At 42.0% G+C, this 21,337-nt stretch overlaps 1 protein-coding gene across 2 annotated transcripts in view; it reads left to right on the top strand.

Annotated features, from left to right (window-relative positions):
• Positions 1-3,368: 3,368 nt before the first annotated feature.
• LOC134806398 (uncharacterized) overlaps positions 3,369-21,337 on the top strand; it is a 36,059-nt gene continuing 18,090 nt past the window's right edge. For both annotated transcript variants that reach the window (XM_063779661.1, XM_063779660.1), the window contains exons 1-9: positions 3,369-3,512; positions 3,832-4,008; positions 11,046-11,166; positions 12,533-12,721; positions 13,534-13,682; positions 14,453-14,625; positions 16,166-16,305; positions 16,584-16,758; positions 17,634-17,741. In XM_063779661.1, the coding sequence (XP_063635731.1) occupies positions 3,869-4,008; positions 11,046-11,166; positions 12,533-12,721; positions 13,534-13,682; positions 14,453-14,625; positions 16,166-16,305; positions 16,584-16,758; positions 17,634-17,741 (1,195 nt within the window). In that variant the 5' untranslated portion in view covers positions 3,369-3,512; positions 3,832-3,868. The remainder of the gene's footprint in view (positions 3,513-3,831; positions 4,009-11,045; positions 11,167-12,532; positions 12,722-13,533; positions 13,683-14,452; positions 14,626-16,165; positions 16,306-16,583; positions 16,759-17,633; positions 17,742-21,337) is intronic.

The following is a 21,337-nucleotide window of genomic DNA, read 5'->3' as shown; positions in this document are numbered from 1 at the left end:
TGACCACTCCGCCTCTAACCTCACCAAGGTCGCTGTCACCTATAAGTGAGAGCGAGAAAGAGATATATCTTGCGGCTTTAAGTTTAAAAGCCCTAACACACTACCGCACCGCACTGTGACCTTGGTGCGGTGGGATAGTGTGTTATGGCTTTAAAAATATCAAACATTACGAAATTTTTGGTAATTCGAGACAGGATTTTTTACATAAATTTTGGAAACTGCTATTTTCGTTAAATGCTGACGTCCGAAGGCTCCCCGTAAAGGCCCCAGTACACAATGGGCCATCGCCGGCCACTCCAAGGGACGCAGCCATGCGGTAGAATGAGATAGCAATATCGCTTGCTCCCTCTGACGCATAAATGCGTCCCTTGGAGTGGCCGGCGATGGCCCATTGTGTACTGGGGCCTTAAAGGGCCATTTTACATGACTGACAGGCGGCAGTATGTGGAGTACGCCGGACACAGGTCGGATCCTTATGTTGTGAGGTCTGGAGTAAGTCAAGGAAGCAACCTTGGTCCTTTAGAATTTATTATAATGGTAAATGACTTGCCCCAGATTATCAGACATGCAGGATGCTTACTGTTTGCGGATGATTTAAAGTTATTTTTACCCATAAATAGTGCTGCAGATTGCGTCAAATTCCAGAGCGATATAGACAGGGTCGTTTTATGGAGTGAAAGTAACAAGTTATATTTTAACTCATCCAAGTGCGTGACTATTACTTTTTCTCGTGCGCACACCCCTATCTGTCACGACTACTATATCCAAGCCGAAAATTTTAAAAAAGTAACAGAGGTTAAAGATTTAGGTTTAAAATTTACATCTGATTTGAGATTTCGGGATCATATTAAAAATATTTGTAAAAAAGCTTACAGGATGCTTGGTTTTGTACTGCGTCGGTCTCACAGCTTTACGAACATTGGAGCAGTTGCGGCTTTATATAATGCTCTCGTCCGCAGCAATCTCGAATGTAATGCAGTAATCTGGGCTCCGCATGAGGCGAAATACCAGTTAATGATCGAACGTATACAAAATAAATTTATTCGTTTTCTGTATTTACGACAATATGGAGTATATCCTTTTTACCCTCTTATGTATCCCACGTTGTTTGTCCTGGGCATGGTGGGATACAACGAGTTGCAGGTGCGCAGAGAGCTGTGTCTGGCGACATACTTGTTCCGATTGCTGCGGGGGAAAGCCTACAACAGTGTTGTGTTGAGCTGTGTGAGCCTGTACGTGCCCGACAGGTACGTGTGGCGGCGGCTCCGGCCGCGGCTGCTGGCCGAGCGGCGCGGGCGCACCAACCTGCTCGGGAAGGCGCCGCTGACGCGCGCGGTGCGGACCCTTAACCTAGTCGCCGAGAACATTGATTTGTTTTGGTGTTCTCTGACTGAATTCACTAAGTCCACATTGTTCATATTATGTTATATGCGACATAACATCAATTAGAGATATACATATGTTAGATAGATATATAATTATATATGTTAATAGTTGCACTATTGTCTTAGGTTTAGCACCTGTAAAGATAGTTGTAAGTGTGGAAATAAATAAAATAAAAAAATAAATAAAAAAAAATAAATAAAAAAATTTTAGATCCACAGAATCCACCTTCGAGCAACACCGGCTTCCGACACATCGGAAGGGAGGGGCCCAAGCGATATCTCACCGTACAAATCTTTCTGCCATTTTTTGCGGGGGGAAAGGTGCACACAGTCGCACTTCTCACGCACTTACATACAAAATCCAATCTGTAATGACGACACAAATACATAGAAAATGACACACGTCAAAGACAAATCTTGCAAACCTCGATCTCTTTTTGTGTACGGACGAGTGACAAGTGTCACAACACGCACACTAACACATTTTCGTTGAAGTATGTTATTGTATTCTGAGAGATGAGAAGTCGGATTTGTCGCTCGACCGATCCGCAATTTGTACTGAGCGAGCAAAATCGATAAATCCAACAATTACATGAGACTAAAATATAATAATTGTGTTTGAATGTAATTAAACGTATGATATGTAAAAAAAAATATTACGTGTGAAATGTAACACTTTCTTTTTGTAAATTTGATGTCCCCGACCTCTTTTTATAACAAAAAACCGAGCAAACAGGCATTTTTATGCAGCAGTGTTCACGCGCGCGTCTGGACTCGGTCTAGTGAAAAATCCAAGTGCAACTAGTTTTATTACCCGCGCTAGATTAGATTGACGCGCTAATCTTGTACCTCGGCAGAGGGGAAATAGTGCGAATGCCGCCTCCCTTCCGTGTTGCTCGAAGGAATCCACACTTGCGAACGGGCTGGAACTAGATTTGACATGTAGAGTACCCGGGGATTATAGAGTCGGACCAAGAAAAGTCTGCAGCGGATTTAATAGCCCACGCAGTGCAAGTGTTATTTATACGTCATAATTTCATTACCTAGCCACACACGCAACCCTCGTCGATTGAGGCCATTAGCATTATAATCTCATTGTACTTAATTGACGAAATATAACAAATTTTGTATTAAAGGAAAAAATGGAAAAATTTACGCTTCCGGCAGGACTTGAACCCGCATCCTCCACAATCCGTGTGTTGCTCTTAACCAATTGAGCTACGGAAGCCTACCAGGACATCGCAAATCTTTCCATTCCTTTCTTTATGTAAACACGCCTTTTTGGGGTGGCGTATAGCGACATCTACCGAAAGACAATTACATCTTTTAACGAAATATAATTTGCACCGATGAACAATTGTAATCGTAATATATAGTGTTTATATTTCGTCAATGTAGAGAATATCTTAAGGCCCCAGTACACAATGGGCCATCACCGGCCACTCCAAGGGACACAGCCATGCGGTAGAATGAGATAGCAATATCACTTGCTCACTCTAACGCATAAATGCGTCCCTAGGAGTGGCCGGCTATGGCCCATTGTGTACTGGGGTCTTTAGAGAATATAACCAAACGGAGACGCCATGTCTATAATTTTCGGTACAAATTGTACAAAATAGTCTGCCGTTTTTTGCGGGGAGGAGCACATCAAATGTATACGTAACGTCAAAATAGCCATATCAGATAAACGTCAGTCCATCCATGTGGTTGATCATTGGCCGCCTATTTTCGACAGAGTTAATGACCACTCCGTTTGGTTATATTCTCTAAGACCCATATACCTAAATGCCCCTGTACACAATGGGCCATCGCCGGCCAGTCCAAGGGACGCAGCCATGCGGTAGAATGAGATAGCAATATCACTTGCTCCCTCTAAGGCATAAATGCGTCCCCCAGAATGGCCGGCGATGGCCCATTGTGTACAGGGGCCTTTATCATTCGTGTTTTATGACATTATGACCTTACATGATTAGAGTATTATTCTCTTTGGTTGTCACTATGGCAACGGATTATTATTGGACATAATATTTGTAAATAAAATCAATTGAATAGAGAATAAATAATTTTCCGTGAATAATTAGCAGAATATAACTTTAAAAAGAACATTTATTATTAGGATTTTCGACGGTAAGGATACTAAGGCATAGTCAATTTCAGTCGCAATTTTATGACCTACTAATGAAGAATCCTTTGGTCACTGTCTAGCGACTGTAAGGTGCATATGTATATGTAATACCTGTATGTGTACCTCCGCTCTAATATTTATTTTCCATTTTTTTTATTTTATTGGTTAGTAGTATAGGTAGAGTAAACTCCTTAAATGATTAATGCAGGTACCTACTGAATATTAATGCAGGTACCTACTGAATATTAATGCAGGTACCTACTGAATATTAATTCAGTAGGAACCTGCAATAATCATTTAAGGAGTTTACTTTTTTGTAAGGTTTATGGAGTAGTCTTCAGTTATTCGGCCAGTCAAGATGCCTGGCCATGAAGCCCCTTGCGTGGAACTTGGCAGCGCTCCCCAGACGCCGAGTGTCGGGCCGTCGCCTTCGCCTTCAGAAATATCAAGTACAAGTACTCCTGAGCCACATAATTTGCGACCGACACCTTTGTTTAGGTACTTACCTTTTATTGTATTCTATTTGCCTGCGACTTCGCCGGCGTGTAAGTGATTAACCCCTTACTGCATGTAATAAGCTGCAGTAAAAACTTTAATAGCTGTCAATAGAGTTGAATATCATATCCGTCATATATGGCGGTAAGGGGTTAAACTGACCCAAACCCACCCCTTTAAGTAATCTTCGTATGTACAGACCCCCCCCCCCCCTTCAGCAAACAAATTTCTATGCAGGGATGGTCACCTCTCTCTGCAGCTGACGGTACTACACTGCTACACCCATTACATCTTTAGAACAGGGGTCACCAAACTTTTTGATCCCAGGGTCACGTCCAGGCCTCCGCTTCATTTTTGCGGACCGGCAGCCTCGCGGGCCGGTACAAGCAGTTGGGAGAACCCTGGAACAGGACATAGAAAAGTATACTATGTCCTTTTCCTGGTTATAAATAATTCATGTGCCAAATTTTATCGAAATCCGTTCATCCCTTTTTGTCTTACGCATACCGTGCTAATAAAGATTTGATATCTGAGAACATCAGGAGAACATTAATTCCTAGAATCTTAGTTAGAATATATATACTCTGTATCTTTAGGTATTTAAATAAAAGTAAACAATTAATTTGTAAATTTTCGGGTAGTTATAACATTTATTGGTTAACCAACCTAATACAAAAGCGCCTGGATCAGTCCCTGAACGACCTGACTTTAACCTACATTATTTGATCATGTAATGTTTTCAACTATAGTGTAAACAACGTTATTTACGGTATTTGACGTCTGTCACTCACAACAGCAATACTACGTAAAATGTTTTGCACATCGAAATCACAAAGGAAAACAACTGCACTGCGAACGTTTACGTTCTACGTCTTTTTTTTTTTAATTTTAGGGTTGGCCGGACACCACCGTTATGAATCGGTAGTCGTCTAAGTAAATCGATATGAATTTTTCATTTTTCTTTTAATAAAAATAAGGAAAAGGTGGATAATTAACTGTAAATATGGATATATTTATCGTCACTTAACAGACAACAAATTTGACACAGTAATAACATAAATAAACTTTAAAATAGATCCCCAGTTAGTTTCAATTTTGACAATGGGTGCGACCTACTCGGTCGGTGTATTAAATACACCGACCAACCGGTAGCTTGCGGGAAAACCATATAATTCTAGCTTTATTTAAATCTCAAATAAAAATTCATTATACGTCACAATTCGATACCTCAGTCTACGTGCCATCCAATCGTAATCGCTTGCTGTGACAATCGATTTGCGTTAGTTACATCTCTATATACGTCAGTCATAATGTGTCAAATACCGCAAATAACGTTGTTTACACTATAAGGAGCCATTTGAGGGTAGATTTTGTTTACTTTTATTTAAATATCTAAAGAAACAGACTATATACAGGTGATCATTCCAAATGGGTCAGTATAGAGAAGTCAGAAACTATGAGAGATAGCGAAATCTGTTCTTAGAAACCATGGCTTCGATTTTAGATTTAATAATAATGGCATTCAATTTTTTTTTAATCTATCATACATAACCGGGAGTCGAACCTGGTCAATATTCTTGTTATTTGTTTGTATGGCAACTTTAAACGATGCGTGATAGGTGGGGGATGCTCGACCAAATATCATAGAGGGCCCCGAGACAAAACAAACTACATTAAAAAAATTCAAAATGGCCTACGTTTTTTTTTATTTTTTCATATTGATCCGAGCGCGCTGAGATTTGGCATGCTGTGAGCCTGGGGGCCCAAGTTTACCATGTCAAAAAATTTTTTGGAAAAATCCAAAATAGCGGCGGACACGGGCAAAGTCAAATTTCCAAGTAAAGGTAGGCCGGGAGGCCGAAGGCCGACCCCGGTGGAAGGCCGAAGGCCCGGAGCCTCCACCCCGACTTCCAAAACGCGACTCCCAATAGGTAAAGTGTTGGGTCGTGTTTAAGCTCCAACTTCCCCCTCTCGTGTGACGCTTCGGGGCTTCGGCCCTACGCGGAGCTCGACCTTCGGCCTTCGCAAGCCTCGACGCTTCGCCGTCGGGCATTCGGCCCGCCGGCTTCGCTCATCAAGACAGTTGACTTGGTAGAACGCTTGGAAGCACCGCATTCACGCAGCTCGGCCTTCACCCCGACTTCCAAAACGCGAGGCCGAAGGCCGAGCTGCGTGAATGCGGTGCTTCCAAGCGTTCTACCAAGTCAACTGTCTTGATGAGCGAAGCCGACGGGCCGAATGCCCGAAGGCCGAGCTCCACGTAGGGCCGAAGGCCCGAAGCGTCCCACGAGAGGGGGAAGTTGGAGCTTAAACACGACCCAACACTTTTCCTATTGGGAGTCGCGTTTTGGGAGTCGGGGTGGAGGCCCCGGGCCTTCGGCCTTCCGCCGGGGTCGCCCTTCGGGCTCGCTTAACCTACTTGGAAATTTGACTTTGCCCGTGTTCGCCGCCATTTTGGATTTTTTCAAAAAATTTTTTTGACATGGTAATTTTGGGCTCCCAGGCTCGCCGCATGCCAAATCTCAGCGCGCTCGGACCAACTTGAAATAATAATAAAAAAGTCGGCCATTTTGATTTTTTTTATGTAGTTTGTTTTGTCTCGGGGCCCTCTATGATATTTGGTTGAGCACCCCCCACCTATCACGCATCGTTTAAAAGTTGCCATACAAACAAATACTACACGCGATTACATAAAGAATATTGAGGTTCGAATCCCGGTTATCTTCGAGCAACACGGAAGGAGGCGGCATTCGCACTATTTCCCCTCTGCCGAGGTACAAGATTAGCGCGTCAATCTAATCTAGCGCGGGTAATAAAACTAGTTGCACTTGGATTTTTCACTAGACCGAGTCCAGACGCGCGCGTGAACACTGCTGCACAAAAATGCCTGTTTGCTCGGTTTTTTGTTATAAAAAGAGGTCGGGGACATCAAATTTACAAAAAGAAAGTGTTACATTTCACTTGTAACATTTTTTTTTACATATCATACGTTTAATTACATGCAAACACAATTATTATATTTTAGTCTCATGTAATTGTTGGATTTATCGATTTTGCTCGCTCAGTACAAATTGCGGATCGGTCGAGCGACAAATCCGACTTCTCATCTCTCAGAATACAATAACATACTTCAACGAAAATGTGTTAGTGTGCGTGTTGTGACACTTGTCACTCGTCCGTACACAAAAAGAGATCGAGGTTTGCAAGATTTGTCTTTGACGTGTGTCATTTTCTATGTATTTGTGTCGTCATTACAGATTGGATTTTGTATGGAAGTGTGTGAGAAGTGCGACTGTGTGCACCTTTCCCCCCGCGAAAAATGGCAGAAAGATTTGTACGGTGAGATATCGCTTGGGCCCCTCCCTTCCGATGTGTCGGAAGCCGGTGTTGCTCGAAGCCCGGTTATGTATGATAGATTAAAAAAAAAATTTATGCCATTATTATTAAATCTAAAATCGACGCCATGGTTCCTAAGAACAGATTTCGCTATCTCTTATAGTTTCTGACTTCTCCATACTGACCCATTTGGATTGATCACCCTGTATAGTATGGAACTGGAAGTATAAAATCGAACTCTAAGTCAACTTACTAAGATTTAATGTTACTCACAGTGAAACTAATTGACCGAAGCGTAGCGAAGGTCTACGTTTTGACTCGAGCAATTTGCTTTCGTATGTCCGGATGTTCTCCTCTACAGGTCGCAATTCTTAACCGATTCTCATGAAATTTTGTGACCAGATTCTATGACTAAATAATTTATTTTTGTCAATCCGGTTTTTGGAATTTTTTTAAAATGGCGGAGTCGTGATATCTGTCGCCTAAACAAATAGTCGTATCGATATCATAACAGTTTTTTCTTTTTGAGACATGTTTACAGAGTTAATAGCAAAAAATGCAGAAAAAAATTATCGCTGGTTTAGGCGGTATTTAGATATTTAGTTTTGTATTTCCGGATGTTCTCCTCTACAGGTCGCAATTCTTAACCGATTCTCATGAAATTTTGTGACCAGATTCTATGACTAAATAAACATTTTTTGTCAATCCGGTTTTTGGAAATTTTTAAAAATGGCGGAGTCGTGATACCTAGCGCTTAAACAAATAATCGTATCGATACTGCGATCATATATAACCATGGATACCGCCTTTAGGAACATTACCGTTCAAATTCTCGGGCCAAATTAGCACACATACACAATTACGCCTACATTCAAATAAGACGACGCGTTTACAGAGCCTGTAATCAAAGCTGGTAAATAAAATAAGAGTCATCTTTATTACACTAATGGTACATAGCTAAGTGTAGATGAAATGCATATAATGTGAATAACTACCAATCAGCGACATTAATCCGCTAATAACCTTCTTGCTGTACGTACTGGCCGCTGAGAGTTCGCGGTTCATATTTGATTAGAATATGACTTGGACAGGGATAGGTTTATGCCATACAGTGAAGAACCAGTCAAATAATTCACGTATAATAATTTAATGCAGATTAAAAGATAACTAGTTAAAATGTTGTTATGACATAACAGACTAACTCAACATAAGTAAATATATCATTGTTGTATAAATGTATTCCGCTATAATAAGTATTTTGTATATTTTATTATCAATCTGCATGGCAGTGCGAAGTCACGTTCAGGTATAGTCTGTCCGTTTTTCTAAGATCAAGTACGCCATAGTAAATGTATGGCGAACTTGATCTTAGAAATCGGACTGGCTATACAGTCTGCAAAATTTACATGGGTACTCGAATCGGGTCAAAAATATTTGAACAGGCGGAGTCACAATAAATCCCCACTTTCAGTTTAGAATATTTTATATGTATACAGCCGGTCAAGCAAGTTTGTCAGTAGAAAAAGGTGCAAAATTAAAATTTTGTATAGGACCACAGCCGTTCGCGCGCTTACATTTTCTAAATTTGCCGCTCTTATAATATTTTAAACTTTCGCGTTTTGAACACATATTAACTCACATTATACGAAACGAAACTGATTTACGTCGGTAAATCAAGGCAATTGAATATAATTCGCGTTAGACCCGTCTATAATGTGAGTTAATATGTTTGCCGCTCTTTTCTACTGACGGAAATGGCTTGAGAGAGAACCTACATATATGTGACAGTAGAGGGTGGATTCAAATGATCAACATTTTCAGATAATGTGTGTATTTGTTAAATTAATTCAGTGAAAGCATGATAGGAAAAATTTATCTACATATAGGAGACCGAGTATGATTATCTCACGGGTTATATCTCATGAATAGAACATATTCTAGATATCTTGCCAGGCATCCACTCAATTTCATGTCTCTAATTGGACAGCTTTTTTCCATAGTTCTCTGCGAATAGCATCTTGTGGGAATCTGAATGGAAAGTAATGTAAAATGACAATACCAAATTTGATTATTTATTTTTAAATAACTAGGTAGTTTTTTTATAGCTCCATCTCATGAAATAAAAAAGGAAAATACAAATCTGTAAGACGGAATTTATTACTACATTTATATAGAAAATACCTAAACCAAACACAAGTTAATAAAATAGTCTACTTCATTTAGCATAACACCATCCCTATTATCCTCGCAATTTAAAAAGTCGTATGTTGTTATGAAAGTCGTATGCAGTTGTTACGTTTTAGCTTAGCACGGTAGTATTGAAAACAAATCGTCATGTTTTTTCCAAATTCTACTGAAGTTATCTATTTACTACAAGTGAAAAGTGATTCCACTGTCCTTGGTATGAACTAAAATAACTTCTGCACCACTTCACGACACATGAATATATTTTTAATTACAAAAAAACGTTGTTTTTATAAATCAATTTAGCCATTTGTCACTGACTGTCATCTCGGTGGTACTGAGATTGCCAATCGAGCAGTTTGTAAGTACCGCCTATCGCGGGGTAGTTTGCGTTGGGTCATAATTGAGCGGACAGAATACTTCCATGTATAGCATTTCGCTGTATCGATATCATAAGAGTTTTTTTCTTTTTGATATATGTTTATAGATTAAATGTCCAAAAATTCAGAAAATTTGTATCGCTGGTTTTGGCGGTATTTAGATATTTCGTTTTTACTTGAGAATGAGTAGCTAAATTTCGTCAGCTTTAGTAAGAACTATCATGGCGCATTTTGCAAACGTTCGCTTTTTTTGTTTGCATCGGGAGGTCCCTGGTTCCATCCCCAGTAATTGTATGCTGCTACACAACTTTTTGTATTTTTTTATACTTAAATTTCGTATCAATTGTTGTTTTTTATTTTATTATTTTATTTTGAAAAAATGAAAAAAATCGTATTTTTTATTTATCAAGCGCGGGCTAAGCGTATTCGTTTAATTTTTGCAAGAGATGATGGCGTTTTGCGCTTTAAAGAAAATTTGATTCTTGAATATACGGCGCCATACCTTTGGCCTCTATGCTCGTCTAGATGGCGACACCATTTTATATTTAACAATTTTTACTCATATCAGTAAAAGAAGAAGATAAGTAGAGTTAGACCAAGAAAAGTCTGCAGAGATTTTGACACTGGCACAAATAACATTGGCACTGCGTGTGCTGTCAAAATCTCTGCAGACTTTTCTTGGTCTAACTCTATCCACTTTTCTATACAATTAGTATGGCGACGTGGATACTTAAGTTGGGGCACCGACCGTACACTGACATCGGAATGATATTTTTATCATGTTATTTAGTAGTCATCGTGCGTCTCGCTTGCGCCAATACATGTACGGACAAGAACCAGCGAAATGCACGATAACTAAATTACATCAGTTAGACGTCATTCTGATATCAGTGTACGTTCGAATTGGCCTGTTAGCCAAAAATTGTTTCGTATGTCCATCTGTTCTACTCTACTGGTCGCATTTCTAAACCAATTCCCGAATTTTGTAAGCAGGTTCGATAGTTAAGGTTTTAATTGTCAAATTAGATTCTCTAAATTCTTCTAAACAACGAAGCCATACATTTACTCAGTTTTAAGCTCAGCTCGCGAGGTCTACAGCTCACAGAGCCACTAGTATTATTCAGTGTTTATACACATCAGGGCGCTGGCTATGCCGCCTCCCGAGCCCGAGCAGCCGCCGGGGCAGGACGAGCTGGAGCGCCGCCTGCCCGGCTACCGGCGCATCGTGATACCGAGGGATCTCACGCTCATAGAGCTATTGGTGAGCAGTGTAACTGTCATCACAGAAAAATATATTATCTGCGGGTTTACTTTTAGCTCCAGCAGCTGCTTTGAGTGGAAGAGCTGGATCGCTGCGCGGCTACAGGCGCATCGTGATACCGCAGGATCTCACGCTCATCGAGCTATTGGTGAGTGGTGTCTTTTTTATCAACTGATAAGTGATTGACTCTATTCTCATTTGGTGGAAAGTGACGACAGAACTTAAGACGTAGGTAACTCACTGATTCAGTAACAGCATATTTACGCTGCTTCAATCGTAACTATCGGAATACAGACGGAGGGAGCGAAATCCATTCCTTAGTAGGTAGTTATCTGATCTAGATATAGAAACAATTAAATCTGAGGTTATCCATGAGGAGGAGCCAGAGCGTCGCCTGCCCGGCTACTGGTGCATCGTGATACCGCAGGATATCACGCTTATCGAGTCATTGGTGAGTGGTGTCTTCCCAGAAAAAATCTGTGGGTTTCCATATCAGCCCGAGCAGCGGCCGGGGCAAGAGCTGGAGCACCGCCCGCCCGGCTACACGCCATCGTGATACCGCGGGAGCGCTCTTCGAGTTATTGGTGAGTGGTGTCTTTTTTTCAGCCCAACCAGCTGCCAGGGTAGAGCAGGTAGATGACTGTGTGTAGATGACTGGCACAACTTTACCACGGGTAGTTGGGCACTCACGCTCATCGAAGGGGAGTGGTGAAACTATCCGTATTAGACAGCTGGCTATTCCACCTTCCGAGCAGCAATCTGCCTTCAAGTTCTAATGCCCATTCAGAAATGCCCATCGAGTTATTATAGTAACTGTCCACCGGCAATCTGACCTTTATTTCGTACTCTAATATAGGACAAAGCAATGGATTGATGAACTTATTTATTGAAGCGTGGGTACATTTTACTAACGGCAATATCCTTAATTGACCATCGTTAACTCCCTTGAGAAATAATTGAACGACTGCAAGCAAGAGCCCTTACGATTTCTATTAGCACCGTCATTTCTCCAAGTTACTAAACTAATTTAGCATGTAAATGTTAGGTTTAGCCATAACTACACTCTCTTTAAGGCTTAAGTTACTAGCTTTCTAATTCTGTATGGCGGGTTAATGTACTTGGGAGCGAAAGTGTATATCTCTCATTATGTTTTCAACAATTGAATTAGAACGTTAGTATTTTAGTTTAAATGTCGCCTGTGAAGCAGAAGCGTGCACGTGGTGTGGTGTCAAACATCATCTACACTTTGATACCTATTTGGTCTACTTTATATATGACTCCTAAAAATCCTAAAGATTAAGGTTGCCAATCTGACCACCTCATCTTAGCAGCTTTCTTTATTGCTTTAAAATTTCTGTTCGACCAGAAACAATCGAGCGGCGCTCAGACCGACGAGGAAGTTCTCCGCATCCGCGAGGCGAAGCTGCGCGTGATCGCGGAGCAGGTCGGGCTGCGGCGGCTGCCGGTGCTCGCGCCGAGGTTGCGCGAGCTCACGCTTGACGGGAGCGCCGTCGCGACGTTGCGCGACCTTGGCATCGGACTTGCGCGTTTAAAGGTCTGTGGAAGCTGTCAGCTTAAAGGGGCCTACCGCGAACGCCGAAAATCGCAATTTCGTTATCTGCTTCTTATAACTAAAAACAAGTAGGGCGTTAGAGTTTCGCGGTAAACCCTTTTATTAGTATTAAGCCGCGTCTCGATATCGCGCGGCGGCCGCGCAAGCATTGTTCGACCGCGGCAAACCTGTATTTTGGCTCGCGAGCCAATTTTGGCACTATCTTGAACTATAAGCCTCCTCCACACGCGCGAATCGCGGCGCGAAGCCGCGATTCACGCGCATAGTCTGGTCTGGAGGGGGCTATAGCGCGGCCGGCGCGCGCGGCAGGGGATCCGACGATCGACCACATTATATCACAAAAATTAATTATTCGGAATGAAGTATAGCCAAATAGAAAAATGATCTGTTGCGATAATCACTACATTTACTGTTCCATAGAAACTGTTTAGTGCCGTATAATTTAATTAAAGTACAACACTTTTCATTATCCATGTCCTGTATCTAGTATCCTGTTTTAAGCCGAATCTTTAGCACCACTCTTGGTAGTTTCCGACCGTGAAGAACGTGGTTGGTCTACAAATAGTATCCCGACCAAGCTCAGGGTGACCTTGGGCCGTCGCTAACCGTATCGTGAACGGACACCTATGCTATGCGGTAGAGCAAGTGTCCCGTGCAACCATCACGCTACGGTAGGTATACTTAGTTAAGTATAAGTACCTATATGATTTGTGTCAAAATTTTTGCACCAACCCAGAGTAGGTACCTACCTACCTAGTAATAAGTATCTGTTGTTTTTGTGATGTTGGCTTTAGATCCTGAGCATAAACCGCTGCGGTCTGACGAGCCTCGACGGGGTGTGGGGCCTGGGCGCCTTACGGGAGCTCCACGCGGCCGGTAACCGGCTGCGCGACTTTCAACTTTTGGCCGGTCTTCAGAAATTGCATACGTTGAACTTAGCAAAGTCAGTACCTAATAATATAAAGAAAAAAACATGGTCGTGTTATCATAAGTTTATAGGACTCCTGGTATCCATGGTATGCATGAAATGACAAAATTTATTAATGGGGTAGGAATCAAAAAGTAAACACACGAGAGTAGAGAAGGGCGCTGATTTAGACGGCGCGCGAACTCGCATGCGATTTTAGTTACATTGCGGACTGTTGGTTACGTCCAATTCAACCGACCGATCAAAAACCGCAATGTAATAAAACTCGCATGCGAGTTCTCGCATCGTCTAATGAGCCCTGGATAGAACATTGTTCGAGAGAAACTATTAAAAAATAGTTTTTTCGATTTTTGCTGTCAGTTGTACAGTTTTTAGAAGCGAAAGAAATAACTTTGTAATACTAAATGTCTCTTTATTTAGAGATTAGGCGGTTGTCACACTGGAATATAGCGCGTTAATAGCGCATAGCGTTGTCTCGCTCGAAATCAGAGCGACGTGCGAATCGCATACAGTGTGATAACCCTGTTAGACCTTAACCCTTTACCAGGCTGATATTTATTTTCAAAAATGACAATCCAATGTCAGTCTTACTCATCGAAAATAGAACACATGTTTGAAGTGCCGTATGTGGGAAATATATATCCCTTAGCCTGGTAAAGGGTTAAAATGCGTAGGTGGAAATCGACATACCTATATATGTATGTATGTATGGGGCCCAATACATTCCACGAATCTTCTCTTTCCGAACAGACTCTACATACATTTTTTCCACGTATTTTTCTTAGTAACCCGATAGCAGAGTCATGTCGGCTCTGGACTTTGGGCGTGTGTGATTCCTTGTGCAATTTGACGCTGCGAGGGACCCCGCTGGCGGACGCGGAGGACTATCGCGCGCGGGTCGAGGCTGCCCTTCCCAGACTGCAGTATCTAGACGACCGTCCGATGCACGGCGATGAAGGTTAGTACAGCACTAGCACTTTGCGACCAAGGTACTAGCGGACGCTATCGCGCAAGGATCGAAGCAGCATTTCCCATGTTGCTCTATGATATAGAGTCTACGTGACACATGATACACAGTAAGCCCCCCATTCGCACGAGAGCTTTTTCAACGCGCGTTAAAAAAGCGCTTGAATCTGTCCGCACTCTAAATTCGATTTAACGACCAGGGCTTAAAGTCGAAAATCCAACAACGCTTGATAAAAAGTGCCACCGCTGTCGTGTGAATACATACATAGTTATCCATCTGTGTCATTCAAACGCTTTTTTAACGCGCGTTGAAAAAGCTCCCGTGCGAACGGGGGCTAAGGCGTCGGTTGTTTGTAAGGCCAAGCGCGCACCACGACTTTTTGTCGCGCGATAATTTAGTCGCAGAAATGTAACGTATGTGTTTATATGGAGTGCGCGCATATGCGACAAAAAAATCGCAGCGATTTTAAAATTGTGATTTGTCACATTTTTCCGCGACTGCTCGCGACGCGATTGTCGCAAAGTGAATTGCAGCATACGGAGTTGTATGGCCCCGCGCATGGTATAATAATATACTCCGCCTGGTACTCCATTCCCGTCTTTTCTAGGTCACCTAACTGACACGGGCTTACGTCATCATGCGACAGCGCTATATGATAATATGCGATAGCGCTATATATAGCGGCCATGTTGTTGTGACGTAGCCCCGTGTCACTCTGGGAATGGAAGACCATGTTTTATTAGACTATGGCCCCGCGCGCACTGCGATAATAAAATCGCACCAGGACCTCAGTCGGCATATCGCTCTCCAAGCGTCAACATGTCGGAACCTGCTGCTGAAGACGCTAGATGTTGACCATTTAATTATGGAAATAGAAGGAGATCACCTTTGTGGTATAAATACTCAAAATCATACAGCGATCACATATTAAAGACAACGTTTCATGACAAACGACTGGTACGAAATCCATGTTGAGAATGAACAAATCGTCGACTTTTTCATCGCAGTGCGCGCAGTGAATTTTCTGCGATATATTACAGCGCGATTCTAAAATCGTGTCGCAAAAACTAAAATCGTGGTGCGCGCTTAGGCTAAGAGTCAATATTACCTAATAATTTGATGACAGAGATGTTGATGACTATAGTCATGTCCATAAACCGCAGAAGGGTAGGTGTAGGTACTTGAGGAGCCGACTACATCTGCCTCATAGTAGGTATTCTTCTGTATTATGAACAATTAGCGTCTGTCCCAGGAATTTTTCACGTAGAAGTCGTTAAACGACTATCCTCTCCTCTCCTTATTACTCTGTTACTAAACTGCAACCCCAATTAAATCAACTTAGGGAGATGAATTTAAAGATAACAGTATCCTATGTCTTTTTGACAGATTATAAATTATGCACTACCTACCTTACGTAATGGAGGAATAAACATTTAACACAACAAATAACTAAATCCCGAATATAAAAATACGAGTATAAAGCTGTATGAATAGTATAATTCGGTAAATCTGGTTTATTTATATTTGGCAGAGGATGCTCTGGAAGCAGAGTTGAACCCCACGATGAGTTCGGAATCGGAGAGCGAATGCGAGATGGACACCACGGCCGCCTCCATGACTCCTGACGTGTCGCTGGAACCGCAACCTGGACCATCAAATTCACAACTAGAGGTACCTACTACCTACATTCATTTAATTATATGGATCGCTTCATTTTGTAATTAATAATTTATCCTTAAAAGTTGATTAAAGGTTGATTGCTTGATTTTACAAATTCTAGAAACGCTGTATCTACTTACTTCTACTTATCACTTTTATTTCATAAGAGTTTTATAGATTTGTAGGTAAGTGTTATAGATTGGCTGCTAAGAACATTTTTTCTTATAAATAATAATGTATATCACGTATCACGCTAGTTGCTAATACTAAGTTGTCTTTATCTGTCACAGAGCCTAGAAGCTGATGTCGATGTTGTTAGACCATTGCGTGCCTCCCGTCGAAGACCGGCGACGACCGAGTGTGTGGGAGCGAGGCCGCGCGTGCAACTCCCGCCGCGGCCCAACACCGCGCACTCGACGCGGGAGCGAGCGCCGAGCAGGCTACATGTGCTGAACACGCTCATGGGTAACACACGGTGAAGTTATATGACTGGCGACGGCGACGACCGAGTGTGTGGGAGCGAGGCCGCGCGTGCAACTCCCGCCGCGGCCTTGCACTGCGCACTCGACGCGGGACCGAGCGCCGAGCAGGCTACATGTGCTGAACACGCTCATGGGTAATATCCCGGCCAGTCCGGCCACATACTCGACGAGTGTCATGGGAAGTAGGCAGAGACGTAGAGTTTGGCCGCGCTACTCGTCATGCTCCTCGTCATGCTCATGGGTAACACGCTCCTCCTGTATACGGCATATGACCGGCGACTACCGAGCGTGTTTCATAACAAGTTTAAGAATAAATTAAGGATTTTTTTTGTACGCTGATAAATATTAAGTATGTGAAATAATAATGATTACAAAAGTGCGTAATTTATGCGTCAACAGCGTCGCAAGAGTTCAACTAGTTCAAGCCCTGGGGTCATATGCTCATATTTGAACGGGTGTTTTTTAAGGCTCTACACAAAGGAATATTTTTTTGCCTTGAGGGGCCCCTTATTAACCGGCTATTAGATCTATCCAAAGAGAATATAATCACTACCTACGTTTTAGATCTATCCTTTTGGTGGACACTTTCTGATATTTTGCCGCTAAGAGGGACAGGGAAACAACTTATACCTTTCTCTGTACCTCTTAGGAGGAAGTGTCCTGGGAGAAGATAGATCTAATTATCTAATAACCCTTTATTGGAATAGTTTTTTTCTCGAACAAAATACAGACAGCTAGAGTGTTGTTGGTCTTCAATATCAAGCCCGCTCCACACTCGTGCGCGAATCGCGGCGCGAAGTCGCGAACGCGAGTGTGGAGGGGGCTTCAGGAGGAATAAGTGTTATTTTGTTGCCACAGATGAGGAGTGGCGCAACAGTGGTAGCAGATTGACTTCGCAGCACCCAGTATGTGGGAACATAGCGAGGGCCCTGCGCCGCCCGCAGTCAGCTCAGCAGACACATTTCAGTAAGCAACCTATCCCATGGACCAGTGGCCCAGTGCCCATTAACATCGAAAAATCAAAAATCGTTATCTGCCTATCTATCGCTCATGCATATTAAAGCGACAAAAAGGAAGATAATGTTTTTCCCTCAGGGGCCTATTAGATCCACACGTGCCAATGGGCCCGACGTCGGGCCCGAACAAGAGTCGTTTTCCGTTTCACCAAATATCAGCACATCCGTTAACACTATTTGAAATGTAACAACCGGCCAAGTGCGAGTCGGACTCGCACACGAAGGGTTCTGTACCATTACACAAAAAAAAAACGGTCACCCATCCAAGTACTGACCCCGCCCGACGTTGCTTAACTTCGGTCAAAAATCACGTTTGTTGTATGGGAGCCCCACTTAAATCTTTATTTTATTCTGTTTTTAGTATTTGTTGTTAAAGCGGCAACAGAAATACATCATCTGTGAAAATTTCAAGTTTTCAAATTTTCTATCACGGTTCGTGAGATACAGCCTGGTGACAGACGGACGGACGGACGGACAGCGGAGTCTTAGTAATAGGGTCCCGTTTTACCCTTTGGGTACGGAACCCTAAAAAAACGACTCCCCGCAGAGCTGACATAACGACCATATCTATAGCCTATTGTCAATGTAATGTAATCTAAAATAATAGTTATTTGTACAACAAGAGATCAAAGTTTGATATTTCTTCGAGTGCTTATTTTGAGTCCCGTGCAAGCGAAAGATTCTATAATAGATTCACGAGCGTAGCGAGTGAATCTAATTTAGAATCTTGAGCGTAGTAAGGGATTCAAAAGCGCACGAGATGTAAATAAGTTTGATCTCGTGTAGTACACAAAATTTTTCACCCTAAGCAGTGAGAACATACCTAGAGGGACAGAGCTAATAGAACCCAAGTATATCGAACTTGTATTAGACCCCGCATGTTGAAATGACATTTGACTATAAAGGTCACTTGAATGTCATTGCAAAATGCGATTTTGCTCACTGAGTGAGACAAAATGACTCAGTGAGCAAAATCGCATTTTGCTCACTGTTTTTAAGAAGCAAAGTACCCTTGTTCGAGCTGCTGAGGTGAAAAATAAGTTGTTTAATGCTCAGTTTCTCAGGTAGAGCAATTAGTAAAGTACAATTGTAGTTGATAATTACTTGGTATAACAGGATGCAAACGCTACGCATGACTTAGTTCGGCCAAGTTCACTAGCTTGTAGACCATTAATTATACCTATATAATTCGTCGGCTAAAGTCGCAAACCTCTTATCTCCTGCAAAGGAGTTAAGAGGTTTTGCAACTTTAGCTAACAATATCTAACGCTAATATGTATGTAAGTAGTTGTAAAACCTACAATGTAAATGTTTACCCTCGACAGTGACGTAATCCAATGGATACAGAACCGTAGAATAGCTTTATAAACGACTGAACAATTAAGCCATACGAATAAATAAATAAATAAATAACTGATGGCCTACAACGAAAATCGAAGTTATCTGCCTCTCTATTGCTCTTGCATATTCGAACATTTCGAACGACGAAGAGCCAGTAAAGAAATTTCGATTTTCGTTTTCCACTGTAAATTTCATTTAGAAATATGTTGGGACATAAAATAAAGTGCGTGCTGTTGACCCGAATGACTCTATAGTAAGTACTTGAACATAAGTTTATGTTTGCGCACTCTTATGACATCAGTGACATCACAGACTACTTATGCACATCACTTACCGTGTTTACACTGTTTACTTAACATTAAGATTTAGTCGGCAGCTTTTTCTTAACCTCTATGCAACACCCGAAAGCCCTAACCATAGTACAGATGTAGTGCATAATTATTTTCCACGGAAACGTACGAACGTGTGTTGCTATTTCAGTCATTCACGGTACAAAAAGTACTGAGGTTGACTGAAGCATGACTAATACGAACGTTTCCGAGAAAATACGAAGGAAAACAATTATGCACTACATCTACTTATAATGTGTCAATTCACTGATATGTCATAGAGTGGGAAAGAGAAGAGTCGTAGAATGTATGGGGCCCAGGGGCGTATTTTGAAATTTGGCGCCCCGGGCCAATACGTTTTGCCGCCCCAGAAGTCAAGGAAGAAAAACAAAATGCAATCCGGCATGTCGCGGAGCTAATAGATTTAATATCAAATGTATTATTCATATACATATTTATAGCGACATAAGAACACACAATAATTATAGTATGATAGTAACCCGAGAAAGCAAGTTTACCAATTATTTATTATCTTACTAGAGTCTCTACTATAACCATTGCATCATTTCTCTCTCTCTCTTACTGATAACCAGATACACACTCTGGTGACGGAGGACATGTACTCTCTCAGTCCTCCTCAGGTAACCTCTCTTGGTCTTGCCTGACACTCTGCCTCGGCCTGGCAAGACCCATACATAGTATGAGCATGGTGGCGGGAACCTCTTGTTCCCTGACGGGCCTCCAACCATCCCCAAATAGCTCGCCTCTTCCTCCATATACACACCATGCTCCTCTATAGGTTGCCCTCTCATTACTCTCAGTCTTGGCTTCGGGCCTTACGCTAAGCTTGACGCCAGCTGCCTGACAGCCCTATACATGATGCCTCTGGCCAGATACTTTAGGCCAGGAACTAAACTGTACATAAGTCTTATGAAAGCTTGCTATCTCAACATTACCGTCACACCATCGATAATGAGTATTAAAGGGGGAACTCACCAAGAGTAGCTCTGTACACTGCTTATACCATAAGCAGTCTGCACCTGTTTCCATCAGGTCTCCTTGCCTCTCCTATAAGTGTTACCTTTTCTTTTCCTCACTTATTCTTCTCGCGCCGCCGTTACGACTCGATATTCAACTATTGCTTATCTCAGCTCAGTGTTACCAGGATGTAAAAAGCGAATGACAGTTACCTGTATTATTGGTCCGTATCGCGCATCATCGCGACACTCGCCACGGCAAAGAAAAGGTTACAAGACGGTTAACAGGTGACGCGTCCATTCCGCTATCTTCTCTCTGGCTTTAATGGCAGCGTCTCTCTTCTCATTTCTACTAGGACTTTCGATTACTGAACCTTCAACAAAGTCTGTCGGAGTAGGGCAAGTTTCTTCTACAGAAGTCAGTGGATTTTCTTGTAATGATAATGATTCATCGCTAGGAACGGTCTCTGGATTATTGTTATCAATTATCTGATCCGGAGGTATAACCGGGCTACTTGTGTCCGTTACAGGCACTTGAGGCATTTCATCAACGTTACTGGAGTCTAAAGTATCTTCCATTCTTACTACTCTATTTTCTTCCTGATTGACCATTTCAGGCAGTTCTTTATTTGGTATACAAGTTTCTTCAACATCGTCTGCTTCTAACGGGTACAGGTGGCCAAGAGATCGTGTGAATTCCGTATCATTAACTTTGACTCTAGCAACTCTTACAACACCATCTTGACCCTTAATCAGTGAGACAATTTTTCCCACTTTCCAATTTGTCCTATTCTTGGAGTCATCTCTGATTTGAACTATATCTCCTATTTCAGGTACTTTTTTAGATTTAATTCTTGTTTGTTTGTGTGTGTGGAAGGATCTCTCTCTAAGACTTGGCA

Source organism: Cydia splendana, chromosome 3 (assembly GCF_910591565.1).
Source record: "Cydia splendana chromosome 3, ilCydSple1.2, whole genome shotgun sequence".
NCBI lineage: Eukaryota > Metazoa > Arthropoda > Insecta > Lepidoptera > Tortricidae > Cydia > Cydia splendana.
This window is presented reverse-complemented; position numbering and strand designations above follow the sequence as displayed.